Here is a 15173-nt window from a genome sequence, read left to right on the forward strand (position 1 = left end):
ATTTATGGTCCCATCTCCTTTGCCAATGTTTGTTAATAATGTTAAGTTGTTATTCATAAAGATTAAAAAGCTGAAATCTTTATCATTATTATAATTTTTGGCTGAATTAAGACAGCTTGAAAAGTCTACAGGACTGGACGAAATGCACTGCTGTAGTTGTTGTCCTTTTTGTGGTGTTCCAAGAGTGGGCAACTGACAAATAATCAAGCAGGAATTGAAACATAGAGTATGGAACAGACTTACCTGTTATCGTGCTGAACTCTGCAGTCAGAGAGGTCTAATTACCGGTGATTTGAAAAACATCTAATTAATCATGGTGGCTAAACCAGCAACACCACCGGCTTGCCCCCTGTTTGAATTATTGAAAAAAATATTGTATGATCCGGCACTGGACTAATAATGTTATTTACAAATTGTCTCATCAAATACCAAATAAATTCTTGAACCAGGTAGAATAAACTATCCAATAAACATGCGTGATTTGGCGGTGCTCCCAGGAATAAAGTAGAACTACTTAAACAAATACTATTAGTAAGAGCTAATAAAAAGAAGAAAAATCCTTTTTGGGGAGCACTCTTTAAAGACAAATTGATGTCAAAATTTTTTAATGTCTAACGTATGAATATTTGAAGATATATTATTTAAAACATACCTTTTATTAATGTTTCTTTAAAATATAGGGTATCTGGGCTTATTGTATGATACTGAGTCCACCCAACTATACAAATTAGAAATCACTGGAGATAAATCTTATAACAAAAATTGTGTAGCGGCGAAATATAGTTCAGTAATAATTGAAACAATAAATATCGTCTTTTTATAACATAAATTGTATGGCGACAAAATATAATTAATAGTAGTTCAGCAATAACTGAAAAATATCGTCACCTGGCAGCAATGGAGACATTTTTTTTTAGTATTCAAACAGTATGAATGTATATTACTCTCGTAGGTACTAAAACAAATGATTTGACCTCTATAACATATTTGATTTATCGTGAAGTATGTCCAATCCGTATATAATGGACCACTCAAATACATACATAACCAACAAGTGTATATAGGTCTAAAGAATAAGTACAGCACACAAATGCCCTGATACCGTCTGCTTCCAGTCTCTTTAAAGAAGAGGCCGGATGAGAGGGGCGTCAGTGACTGTGCTGATAGAAATAAAAGAGAACCATGCAAAATGTCTCTCACATACCAGGTGTTAAGTGATCTCTGGTATCAGTTGACATTTCAGAGGTCAGATGCGCCGTGTGAGGACTGTCTGCACAGAATGAAAAAATCTAGGAGTTTGCTACAGAATATACTCTCCTAGTGTAGTAGAATAATATATACCCCACATATGAGGTCTGCACAATAGGGAAAGGGTGTTTGCTATATGCCTTACTGATATAGATATAATGGACAAAACATAAACACATATAGTATGCCCTTGTGTGACAAAAATACAAGTAATTATGCAGGGGTGTATCTATGGGTCTGAGCACCCCTGGCAAAGTAATGGACTAGCGCCCCCCTCCCTCAATATTTTTTGAATAATTATATTCTGTCTCCGTAGCCATCCACCTGAGGGGCAGGAGAGAGATAGACTAAGGGACAGGAGAGAGAGCCACTGAGGGGCAGGAGAGAAAGAGACTGAGGGGCAGGAGAGAAAGAGACTGAAGGGCAGGAGAGAAAGAGACTGAGGGGCAGGAGAGTAAGTCGCTGAGGGGCAGGAAAGTAAGTCGCTGAGGGGCAGGAGAAAGAGGGACTGAGGGGCAGGAGAGAGACACTGAGGGGCAGGAGAGTAAGATGCTGAGGGGCAGGAGAGTAAGATGCTGAGGGGCAGGAGTGTAAGATGCTGAGGGGCAGGAGAGTAAGATGCTGAGGGGCAGGAGAGAAAGAGACTGAAGGGCAGGAGAGAAAGAGACTGAGGGGCAGGAGAGTAAGAGACTGAGGGGCGGGAGAGTAAGACGCTGAGGGGCGGGAGAGTAAGACGCTGAGGGGCGGGAGAGTAAGACGCTGAGGGGCAGGAGAGTAAGACGCTGAGGGGCAGGAGTGTAAGACGCTGAGGGGCAGGAGTGTAAGACGCTGAGGGGCAGGAGTGTAAGACGCTGAGGGGCAGGAGTGTAAGACGCTGAGGGGCAGGAGTGTAAGACGCTGAGGGGCAGGAGTGTAAGACGCTGAGGGGCAGGAGTGTAAGACGCTGAAGGGCAGGAGAGAGACTGAGGGACAGGAGAGAGAGACTGAGGGGACAGACACAAGAAAACACAAAGGATAGACAGTAGGAAACAACATCCATTCAAAGCCAGTCATAAATGTTATAAATAAGCCTTCCTTATAATGAAAGTAATTGATGTGTTCCTCCACTGGGAAGAGTTTCTGCAGCAGCTGAGCCCCACCAGCCGGAAGTGGTTCTGCAGCAGCTGACAGTCTCCCCCTCCCCCCCCCGGGTTATACCTTTCACCCATGCAACGCCAGTTGCTCAGCGCTGACGATTGACCCAGGGTCTGGGGGAAGCATGCTTGCTCCTGGCGAGTCGAGCCGCACAGCAGCCGGGGAGCCATGCTGCAGGTGGCCGGCGTGATGAGGAGCCCCACGGAGTTCGCAGCCTGCCATGCAGCAGCCGGGGAGCCATGCTGCAGGTGCCCGGCGTGATGAGGAGCCCCGTGGAGATCGCAGCCTGCCGTGCAGCAGCTGGGCGCCATGCTGCGGGTGTGTGGCATGATGTGGAGCCCACGGAGGTCGCAGCGTGTCACCTGCAGGAGAGCGCAACTATGGAGATCAGCAGTAGCAAACGTCCCAGCCAATACCACCGCAATCACCACCCCAGCCGCCAGGCAGCAGCCAATGACAGCATGGCACAGAGGGGGGGAGGAGAGAACACCAGTGAAGGTAGCTCAGGCTTGGTCACCAGACACTAATCTATCCCTTGGCCATGTGTGGCACTGCCGGACGGCGCCCCCCCGCCTTAGCCGGCGCCACTGGCAAGTGCCATCCTGGCCAATGGGTAGATACGCCCCTGTAATTATGTAACATATAGTTCCCTATGACCAAAAAAAGGCAATCAATTGAGTCATGTATATAGTATATACAGGGTGTAAGGAAATGCAGAATAAATACAAAAAAGTACAGCACACAGATGCCCTGACCCTGGATTGCTGCAGGTAAATGAAATAGAAGTAGATAACTGAACATTGGTAATACAGGTCGAGTCTCCCATATACAAAATGCTTGGGACCAAGGGTATTTTGGATATCGGAATATTCCGTATTTTGGAATATTTGTATATCATATTGAAATGTCTTAGGAATAGGGCCCAAATCTAAACACAGAATGCATTTATGAATCATATACACCTTATACACACAGCCTGAAGGTAATTTTATACAATATTTTCAATAATTTTGTGGCTCAAACAAAGTTTGTGTATATATATGAAATTCATTTATGTTTCATATATACCTTATACACACAGCCTATAGGTCATTTTATACTTTATTTTTAATAATTGTGTGCCTTAATAAAGTTTGTGTACATTGAACCATCAAAAATCAAAAGTTTCACTATCTCGGTCATGCTAAAAATATTCCGTATTTCGGAATATTCCGTATTTCAGAATATTTGGATATGGGAGACTCAACCTGTAGTTAGCGCTAGGTATATTTCTTGTGGTGGTCTTTTCAACCTTTTACTGCTAAAAGAAAATCTATAGAAATGATTATCTTTGTCCTCCAGTAAGGATACAGAAATCAATTCATCAGCACAGTTCACATTTATTGTCTCTTGCCCATAAACCAAGGACCTTAAATAGCATAGCAACTGCAAGCACAAAATCTAAAAAAAAATAAAAAAAAAATACAAAGATTTGGCTAATAAATTTGTGTAAGGAAAAAAATATGTTGTTGTCATAATTTGTAACACTAAGTGTGGTTACTCTAAAAAGTACACAATTGGGTGCAAAATGCTGCATTGCCGGGCCCCATAGAAAATTTGTATGTGACTTGTGTTAGCGCTAATCTATGTTTTCCTATATTGTTATAACTATACCTTCTGCTATACCCTGTCATATTAAGGTTTAGAGAGTCATTGAGTCATTGTACCTCACACTTGTGAGGGCTATCACATAATTCATACCGCGTTGCACACTACCTTGTGCCATATCTAACACGGTTGCATGCTCCTTGGTATCGTTTGTAGCGCCTTTGAACAGTACTTAGTGCCATATATAGCGCTGTCGCTCCAGGGGGGCCACCAGAAGCACAGTTGCACACTATATTGTGATTTTTATATATATATATATATATATATATATATATATATATATATACAGTCAGGTGCATAAATATTGGGACATTGACAGAATTTTCATATTTTGGCCTCTATTCACCACCACAATGGCTTTGAAGTGAAACAAACAAGATGTGCTTTAACTGCAGACTTTCAGATTTAATTTGAGGGTAATTACATCCAAATCAGGTGAACGGTGTAGGAATTACAACGGTTTATATATGTGCCTCCCACTTTTTAAGGGGCCAAAAGTAATGGGACAAACTAAACAATCCTAAATCTAACTTTCACTTTTTTATACTTTGTTGCAAATCCTTTGCAGGCAATTACAGCCTGAAGTCTGGAACGCATAGACATCACCAGACGCTGGGTTTCATCCCTGGTGATGCTCTGCCAGGCCTATACTGCAAATGTCTTCAGTTCCTGCTTGTTCTTGGGGCATTTTCCCATTCAGTTTTATCTTCATCAAGTGAAATGCATGCTCAATAGGATTCAGGTCAGGGGATTGACTTGGCCATTGCATAACATTCCACTTTTTAGCCTTAAAAAACTCTTTGGTTGCTTTTGCAGTATTTTTCGGGTCATTGTCCATCTGCACTGTGAAGCGCCGTCCAATGAGTTCTGAAGCATTTGATTGAATATGAGCATATAATATTGCCCGAAACACTTCAGAATTCATTCTGCTGCTTTTGTCAGCAGTCACATCATCAATAAATACAAGGGAACCAGTTCCATTGGCAGCCATACATGCCCACGCCATGACACTACCACCACCATGCTTCACTGATGAGGTGGTATGTTTTGGATCATGAGCAGTTCCTTTCCTTCTCCATACTCTTCTTTTCCCATCACTCTGGTACAAGTTGATCTTTGTCTCATCTGTCCATAGGATGTTGTTCCAGAACTGTAATGGCTTTTTTAGATGTTGTTTGGCAAACTCTTAATCTGGTCTTCCTGTTTTTGTGGCTCACCAATGGTTTACATCTTGTGGTGAACCCTCTATACTCACTCTTGTGAAGTATTCTCTTGATTGTTGACTTTGACACATATACACCTACCTCCTGGAGAGTGTTCTTGATTTGGCCAACTGTTGTGAAGGGGTTTTTCTTCACCAGGGAAATAATTGTTCTGTCATCCACCACAGTTATTTTCCGTGGTCTTCCGGGTATTTTGGTGTTGCTGAGCTCTCCAGTGCATTCATTCTTTTTAAGAATGTTCCAAACAGTTGATTTGGCCACATCTAATGTTTTGGTTATCTCTCTGATGGGTTTGTTTTGATTTTTCAGCCTAATGATGGCTTGCTTCACTGATAGTGACAGCTCTTTGGATCTCATATTGAGAGTTGACAGCAACTGATTCCAAATGCAAATGTCACACCTAGAATCAACTCCAGGCCTTTTACCTGCTTAATTGATAATGAAATAACGAGGGAATAGCCCACACCTGTCCATGAAATAGCATTTGAGTTGATAGTCCCATTACTTTTGGAACCTTAAAAAGTGGGAGGCACATATAGAAACCGTTATAATTCCTACACCGTTCACCTGATTTGGATGTAATTACCCTCAAATTAAATCTGAAAGTCTGCAGTTAAAGCACATCTTGTTTGTTTCATTTCAAAGCCATTGTGGTGGTAAATAGAGGCCAAAATATGAAAATTCTGTCAATGTCCCAATATTTATGCACCTGACTGTATGTATATATATTATAAAAATATATTGCGCTGTTGCACATTACCTTGTGCCATATATAGCTCTGTTGCATACTACATGGTGCCATATATAGTGCTGTTGCATATTATATTGGGTCATATATAGTGCGACTGCACACTACATTGTGCCATATTTCAAATACTGCATGGTGTTCACGGCACTGTATCATTACTATGGCTGGCAGAGGAAAGAATAACAAACAGCCTCTGGATCCTGCCCCTATTCTGTTGTACCGTAACTCCTGCTCAGCGTGCTTAGCCCCAGAGGACTTAATTCAGGATGAGCTTTGCACTAATTGTTACACAGCCCCAAGTCCCTCAGCCCTGTGTCACGATCTGGTGCAAGTGTTCCTCTGTGGAAGACAGTGAGCCAGGGGGTTAGGGTGACCAGGGAACAACTAGATGAGTGACAGCTAGGTCTCCCTATTGCGGCCAAACCCAGGTTTGGCTAGACTTGCCCAGATGCGTGGAGTCTAACCCACTTGGTGGTCTTCACCAGTGACCCCTCCAGTCGGGTTTTAGGTTTTGCTGCACCAAGTGGGCATTAGCATGGAAGCTAATCCAGGAATTCTTGAGAACTGTAAGTGGGCTGAAGCAACACTCTGAAGGAAAAACACAGAGTAATACTGGTGAGAATCACAAGTCACTGGAACAACGAAGTTGAACAGCAGTTTCCTGTTCCTGGAGTCAGACTTAAATATCCTGGGTAGTGACCACAGGACTACCATTGGGAGAGGCTAGTCAGGTGATATGAACCTACATGGCTACGCCCATGCCCGGCACCCCGTAAACCAGGACGCACAGAAGCCCTAGCGGACCCCAGGGAGAATACTCAGTCACCACTCACCTCCACTCCCAGCATCTGGACATTTAAGCCCAAGGACACCAGTGCAGAGGTGAGTAGTGGCCGATCCCAGGCTGCATCCTGACACCCTGGTGTCTCTCCCTCAGGACCCACTCTGGGCAGCCTTTTCACAGATGCTGGCAAAAATTATGGAACAGAGAGTGGTCCCTGTAGTGGCTCCCCCTGTGGGATGGCCACAGTAGGGTACTCCCTGCAAATCCTTTGCCTCCCCTATGGGTAGACATGCTGTCTACCTCAGTACAGAGTTTGGCTACTATCTGCCTTGCAGCAAATGCTACAAAAGGGAAAAGCCTTTACTTACTAAACCCTCTAAACGTGCGGTTATCCTCCCAGTCCGGAGAAGAGGAGCCACCCTCTAAATTAGAGTTTTACCAGAGTTTCCTCAATCAGACCAGCTCTCTCATCACATGAGTGAAGCATGGAATATGCCTGGTAAAAGGTTTCAAATTCCAAAACGGTTCAGTTCCTTTTACCCTCTCCCAGCTATTGTTTGCACTAAATGGGAAATTCCCCAGGTGGTGAATTCTCATGTAAGTCGTTTGGTTAAAAATGCCACGTTACCCATTCATACTGCTACCTCCTTGAAGTAGACTACAGATAGACGTATAGAAGCTATTTACTCTCTTATGGGAGCTATTACTTGTCCTGCTAGGGCTATGGCCTGGGTGGCGAAAGCCATTGAGAGTTGGGCAGAGGTCCTAGAAGAAACACTTCCCCCTGATGCTTCAAAGGAGTAACTCTCCTATGTATCTCACATTAGGGATGCCACCTCCTACTTAGGTGAGGCAGCTATGGATACGGCTCTCCTGGCCTCCAGGATATCATCCACTTTGGTAGTGGCCCGCCGTATCGTTTGGCTTTGTTCCTGGAAGCATATTCAGATTCAAAACGAGTTTTGGAGTCTCTCCCTTATTCGGGTGACATCCTATTTGGTCCAGAGCTAGATAAAATTGTGACTACTTTGGCAGTTTCCAAGACTGCGTTCATGCCCTCTACCTATAATACAAAACCTAGGATGTCATCCATTCGTTCCTTTCGCCCTCAAGGCAAAGCCAATGGTCAGTCCTTTCGACGGCAACAGACATCAACGAAGCCTATGGCCAAACAGGCCTGGGCTATTACACGTCCACCTGCCAAGTCTGCGGACAAGCCTGCAGCCTGACGGGATGGGCCAACTTCATAAGGCAACCCCCCCTCCCCCAACAGTTCTTTTGCACAGGACCTCCATCAGTCTCAACCAAGGCCCTGCTGCTCCACAAAGCCATTCAGTCCTTACTGCATTCAGAAGTAATAATTTGGGTCCCCTGCTCACAACGGGGCAAGGGCTGCTATTCTACCTTTTTCTTAGTTCAGAAGCCCAATGGGTTTCTTCATCCTATCCTCAATCTCAAATCTCTGAACAAGTTTATCAGGGTGCCCAAGTTTTGTATGGAAACTATTGGTTCTATTTTCCTAGCTATGGAGCCTGGAGATTTTATGGTATCCCGGGACATTCAGGACGCTTCACTACATGTACCTATAGCGCCTTCTCATCTCCGGTTTGCTATGCTACAGCAACATTACCAATTTCAGGCTCTGCCGTTTGGCCTCTCAACAGCCCCTCGGGTCTTTACCAAGATCATGGCAGTTATGGCGGCCTCTCTTCGTCGTCAAGGGATCAGACTGCTCTCATACTTGGATGATCTTTTGCTGTTTCAAGCTCCTCAGAGACTCTTCAACGCAATGTGCAGGTAACTATTACTTTTCTACAAATGCACGGTTGGCTGATGAACTGGAAAAAGTCTTCCCTGACACCCTCTCAAAGGATGGTACATTTGGGAGCCCTCCTGGACTCTCGAGTTCAGAGAATCTTCTTGACAGCAGATAAGATTTCAGCACTACAGTACTGACTACGCAGACTGCTTCACAATTGCAGAGTGACGATTCACTCTGCAATGCAGGCCTTGGGATCAATGGTGTCCACCTTCGATATGGTGGAGTTCGCCCAGTTTCACTCCAGGCCCCTATAACACCTGATCCTTTCCAGTTGGAACGGGCTACCCCATCTGCTCAAATCTCAGATGATGAGTCTCCCCCCCAGAGGTTCGCTTGTGGCTACAGACTCCCCATTTGAACCAGGGTCGTCCCTTTTGGATCCTCGACTGGGCTCATGACACCATGGGTGCATGCCTCTGAGGGTGGGGCGCAGTATCCAGCCAACACTTCTTCTAGGGCTGATGGTCCCCAGCCGAGGCATTGTTGCCAATCAACTCCTTGAACTTCGAGCCATCTACAGAGCTCTCACTCTCGCTCAGAATATTCTGAAAAACAGGCCAGTACAAGTAGTCTGACAACGCCACAGCTGTGGCCTACCTCAATCGTTAAGGGGGCACTCAAAGTCCATCAGCAATGACAGAAGTGTCCTATACTCTCACATGGGCCGTCCACAGTTTCCCAGCCATCTCCGCAGTGTTTATCCTGGGGATTCTCAATTGGGAAGCGGATTTCTTCAGCCATCACGACGTGCACACAGGAGAATTGTCTCTACATCCAGAAGTCTTTCAGCTTCTGGTGGACAAATGGGGTCTTCCAGAATTGGATCTCATGGCCTCAAGACACAACAAACTTCCAGTTTATGGAGCAAGAACAAAGGACCCCGACGCGGCCTTCATAGGCGCCTTGTTGGTGACATGGACCTTCCAGTTGGCATATCTCTTCCCTCCAATATCCCTACTTCCTCGAGTGCATTGGAAATTCAGACAAGAGGGAGGCACAGTCCTGTTATTAGCTCCGGCTTGGCCCAGACGTCATTTGTACTTGTATTTTCTAAGTCTCTCTATAGACCTTCCTCTTCAACTTCCTCTATGAGTAGACCTGTTGTCTCGGGGTCCATGTCTACATCTGGACCTAGTCCATGTTCTAATGATCTACGTGGACCGTACTAATCTGACTCCCTCAGGAGTCAGATTAGGAAATCTGACTCCCTCTTTGTCCTATATGGATTCCACAAGAAGGGATGGCCAGCTACCAAACAGACTCTGGCCAGATGGATTCGTATGACTATCTCACAGGCTGACACACAGACTGGCCTTCCTGTGCTGCAGTCTCTGCTCATTCTACTCACTCTATGGGTCCCTCATGGGCAGCCCGGTGTGGTGCCTCAGCTGAACAGCTATGCAAGGCAGCCACCTGGTCTTCTATCCACACGTTTCTTAGGTTTTATGCCTTTGATACATTTGCCTCTCAGGATGTTTCCTTCGGGTGTAGCTTTCTCCTATCAGTGCAGGAGCTTTCCCACCCTTGAAACACTACTTTGGGACAACCCCAATGTCTACCTGTGGAGCCCTATGGATCCCGAAGAAGAAAATGAGTTATGGTAAACCTTACCTTTGTTAACTCTTTCTTCAACAGGGGATTTTACATTTTGCATCCAATATATCTATATTAAGACTTGATCAATATGTATTGCTACCCCATGTGGGCTATGGAGTTTACCACAGCGTCGAATTGACAAAACATTGGTTAACTGTGATACATTTTGTATTATTATTACATAACGTAACATTCCTGGAATTTGCTGCTCTGTGCTACAATAATTTAGGTACATGACAATGGGATTTGAAATCTGGGGCCTTCAAACTTCATTGGCAAAAATTAGTGGAACACAGGCATGCAAATTCAGTTCCAAATCATAGCCAAAAAATGGGTCCTTATGTCATATTTGGCACTATAAAGGAATGTTGGGTATTTCTGGCATATACTGGGCACTTTTGAAACAATGTGTTGGACATTGACATATATATTTTATACAAACGCTGGTATAGGCAATGGACAAAAAAGTAAATGAAGGCAGCCAATAATTTTAAAAGCAAGGGACTTCACACAGGTCTGACTTATTAACGAAGTAAATACAATATCTAAGCATCGTAATAAAAAAAAATGCTATAAGAGAAGACCTCTTTGAAAGATGGATGATTATTGGGGCACATTTTGCAGGAGTTTCAGTATCCAAGACAGTTCAATTTGCTAATGTTTCATGGGCAATAGTGTCTGTGTCTAAGGTGATATCAGCATGAGACTTTAGTGAAAGTACAAAGCAAAACATATTGCCTGTCTGCAAATTCAAATTAAAAACTTTCTTAAGAGAATTGTGCAGATCTGAATATCATAAGTTATGGTGCTTAAAATATTCATGACCTGGGAATCCATGTTTGTGAGTTATATAGTATAAAAAGTACAGACAGTGGTGTAGAGGAAGAAAAATTATATCATCAGATGAATCATCATGCTCCATGTACTGAACAGACATAAAAGTTCATGTGTGTAATTAATTCTGCAGCTTTCTACTTTCCAAAATTGAATGCTCTTTTAGTTCTGTAATGTTCTCCATTGCTTACCGGTCTTCTACCGTATTCAATATAAAATACTTACACGTAAAGCTATTAACCAAACCACACCAGCATACATCTCTTCACTTATCTAAAAATATCTTCCAACCCGACATCTCCGCTCTGCACAAGATCTGCGTCTCTCATCGACACGCATCACGGTTACAGGACTTTTTTCGGGCTGCACCCACCCTGTGGAATGCCCTCCCACGCACAATAAGACTTTCCACTAGTCTCCAAACATTCAAGCGTTCCCTGAAAACCCACCTCTTCAGACAAGCTTATCAGATTCCAGACCTGCCCACATAACCTTCATAGCTTCCCTATCTAAATACATCCCTTCTTAAGGTGGGTACACATCTGACAGATATATCTGCAGATCAAGTGATCTGCAGATATCTCTTCAGATGATGTTCGTTCATACACACTGAACGGCCATCATCTGATTGTGCCCTTGGCTCCCGGGGGGCGGGACCCAGTGGCTGATGGGCCCCCTCCTCGTGTCTACTGCTGTTTGTACGGGTTGCTGACCGCCCGTACACACCTGCCGATGGTCAGATATGTCTGCAGACACATCTGTCCATCGGCTGTGCAGCACAGCCAATGCGATATGTTGGTGAATGACGACGTTCACCGACATATTGCGGGTACACACTGGCCGACGTGCAGCAGATATATTGGCCGATCAATTGATCGGCCAATGTATCTGTCAGCGTGTACCCAGCATTACAGTCTACAGATAACCTCACATATTTTCTCTTTGTTCAATTTTACATCCTCCTGACCCTAGGTCAACTTTCCAGTGTGACTGGATCATACAGCTCACCAATAACATCTGCAATCTGGCTGGATCAATTTGCATTATGTATCACCTATTCTTGTGTATCAACACCTATTTCCTCATAGATTGTAAGCTTTGCGAGCAGGGCCATCTTACCTTTGTCTGTCTGTTACTACCCAGTTTGGTTCTACTATTGTTTTTTCCATTTGTAAAGTGCAAGGGAATATGCTGCGCTATATAAGAAACTGTTAATAATAATAATATTATAGGGACTATTTTTATGGTATAATTGGGGTGCAGTTGTTCCTTCACCCAACAGAGCACATGGTGTCTGTCTGTAGTTTGAGCATGTCACTAATATCTGTATGATATGGCCAGTCTCCAGATCTGAACCCAGACAAGTATTTATGGAACATTCTGGATAATGATCGTTTGTGTGGAATAGTGTTCTATCCCTCTTATACAAAATGCCTCATACAGACTGTATTGGCCCCTGTGGTGGCTCATCTCTGGAATAAGCGTCTGTTTCTCAGTCGGATGTAATGCCGATATTCGCACAAATGGTCAGTGTTTGTAAACTGCGCATGTTTTAGCTATTTTATTTTGTGTACTGCCTGCATGTGTTAAATTGCTTTGTTAACCTGCTGTTAAAATGTTTTTCAAGATAATCATGTTGAGACAGAGCTATTGTGAAAATAAACAATATTAAAGAAAATGACAAGTTGAAAAATTCTCAATGTCAGTTCTACAAAATGTAGTTTTTAAACTTACTACAATGATACATTATTATGCATGCTAATCATGAGAAAACAGACACACTAACAGCATCCTAAAGTGGTTATAAACAATGATCAGTATAGATTACAATGATAAGTATACATTATAAACCTTAGAAGAAAACAACCAATACACAGTGACAGCTCTTGAGGTCACGGTACACCTCAATTTATGCACCTAAGCCTAGATTCCATCTAGGGTACATACTGTAGATCAGGGATTGGGAACCTTTTTTCTGCCGAGGGTCATTTTCATATATATAAATGGTGATGTCACACGGGGACAGGGACAGAATTGTCAGTGATTACAGTAATGCCCGGATCATCCTGAGGATGCTTGGGGGAGCTGTAAGGGCAGCGGTGTGACCGTCTGAAGCGTCCTAAGGATGCTCCATGCGGTACTGCCGAATAGATTCTGGCCTCAGGGTGCCATTCTAGGCATCCTGCTTTCTAGATAAGGCTAGCAGAAAAAAGCTCAGAGGGCCAGATCAAATGATTTCAGGGGCCTTATATGGCCCCTGGGCCTGAAGTTCCCCATCCCTGCTGATGCAGATGTGTCATTGGCAGAGCAACAGCAGTTTGTACAGAGAGAGCAGCAGGGTTTGACGGAGTGGTGGGTAGGTAAATTTTTGTTATGGCCCAGTTTAGTGAAATGAGTTAAAGAGGTAGGGATGAGTACATTTTGGGGGGCATCGAGATTAATAGTCATATCCACTCTGCAAAATGACTTTATTTATGCATCAGCTTGGAGTTATTTCCTGTCCTATTCTTCTATTAGGATCCATTTTGTGCCTGCATGAGAAGCTTGACTAGACAGATGCATTTTCTGGGGAACTGAATGTAATATACAAAATAAACAACACATTCTCAAGACTAATATAAACTTTATTGACCAATCATTATTTTAGGGGAAAAAAGTAAAATGTGATTGAAAGGGGTGGTGCTAAAGGAGTAATAGATTTGACAATAATGTGAAGTTTTCACTGTTCACCTCTAAATATTATTCCTCATTGAGGCAAACTTTTAATCTGTAGACAATAGAGAAGAAGCATACACAATGAAACACGTTAGTGAAATCATGGAGGCATGTTGGTTTGAAACTAGGTCATTTGTGAGATTTTCAAATAACTTCCAATGTTTTAGGAGTGTTTATTTCTCAGCTCATAGCATTCTGAATTCTTCATACAATTACATTTTATGTATCTTTTTAGAAGATCCGCTGCAGCTCGTATCCAAGAACTATTCAGAAGAAGAAAAGAAAAAAAGGAATTGGAAGAATTGGAAATGAAAAATGTCCATCAACCTTCTCCAAAGGTCATATTCAAGGGACATCGCAATTCACGGACTATGGTAGGAAACCAAAAATGTTTCTGGAACAAAAAATAACTTGGTTTGTGCTGAATTGCTAACATTGTTTGTAGCTGAAAAAAAATGGTATGAATCATAACAAGCAGTTAATAATCAACTTTTATCTCCGTGCTATTCAATCTGATACACTTTTAACAGGACTTTATTACTCTTTATCTCAGTAATAAATGAAATCTACATTATTTAAATAAAAAAAACCCCACTAGCATACATTTATAAAACAAAAAGTCCTCTGCATTTCTGTTATGTACATGTTTCAGATGAACTTATGTTCTTTGACTGGTCATTTTTTTGTATGTTGGATTTCTGTGTTTGACTGCTATCATCTGTTTTATTTCCCCTTTGTACTGCAGTGTCTTATAAATAAAGGTTTTGGGGTTTTTTTAAATGTTAACAGGTACTTTACTAGACGACCTATATTTTCTTTTTTTACTGTTAAATTTATTTTCAACGAGCGGCCAGCGGGACAGCTGCAAAAACACCAGCCACTCCACATAAACCTTGCTCCGATGGCCAGAACACTGGCTACTGGGTCCATTACCAAGGCCGGTCCCCAAAATGCATAGCAGGAACCACCCGCAGCCAGGGCAATTGGGCAGGAGGTAAGCGGCTCCTGGCCCGCACTGCAGGGAGCCCAGATACAGCGGCTGTTCCCTTTCAGCAGGGGAGATTACGGGAGGGTAGGCTCAGTAGTGGCCTAGTTCTCCGCTCTCCCACTGTACCACCATGGACATTATTTGCAATGGGTATGCTGTTAAAATGGCCTTGGGGTCAGCCATTGGGATGAAGCCTTTGTTTGGTTCTCTCCTCCCCCAACGTTTGGCGCACCCCCTCCCTAGGCTGCCCACCAAAGGCTCCCCCTCTCATCGTTCCAGAACCCAAGTAGTCATTTTACAACTCTGCTGTGCAGTATGCCTGAGCAGAGCCGGCCCAACAGATGATGGAGCTTCAAGCAGCTATCAGCCAGATGAAACAAAGCTTCATGAGCCCGGCTTTCACCTGGGCAGCTGCATCACACCGGAGAGACGGT

General features: G+C 43.5%; 1 protein-coding gene across 3 annotated transcripts in view; it reads left to right on the forward strand.

The window, feature by feature from the left end:
• DCAF6 (DDB1 and CUL4 associated factor 6) overlaps positions 1-15173 on the forward strand; it is a 289468-nt gene that overhangs the window by 225657 nt on the left and 48638 nt on the right. For all 3 annotated transcript variants that reach the window (XM_088482419.1, XM_088482420.1, XM_088482421.1), the window contains one exon: positions 13987-14125. In XM_088482419.1, the coding sequence (XP_088338545.1) occupies positions 13987-14125 (139 nt within the window). The remainder of the gene's footprint in view (positions 1-13986; positions 14126-15173) is intronic.

This window comes from Taudactylus pleione, unplaced genomic scaffold, assembly GCF_031769625.1.
Source record: "Taudactylus pleione unplaced genomic scaffold, aTauple2 ptg000288l, whole genome shotgun sequence".
NCBI lineage: Eukaryota > Metazoa > Chordata > Amphibia > Anura > Myobatrachidae > Taudactylus > Taudactylus pleione.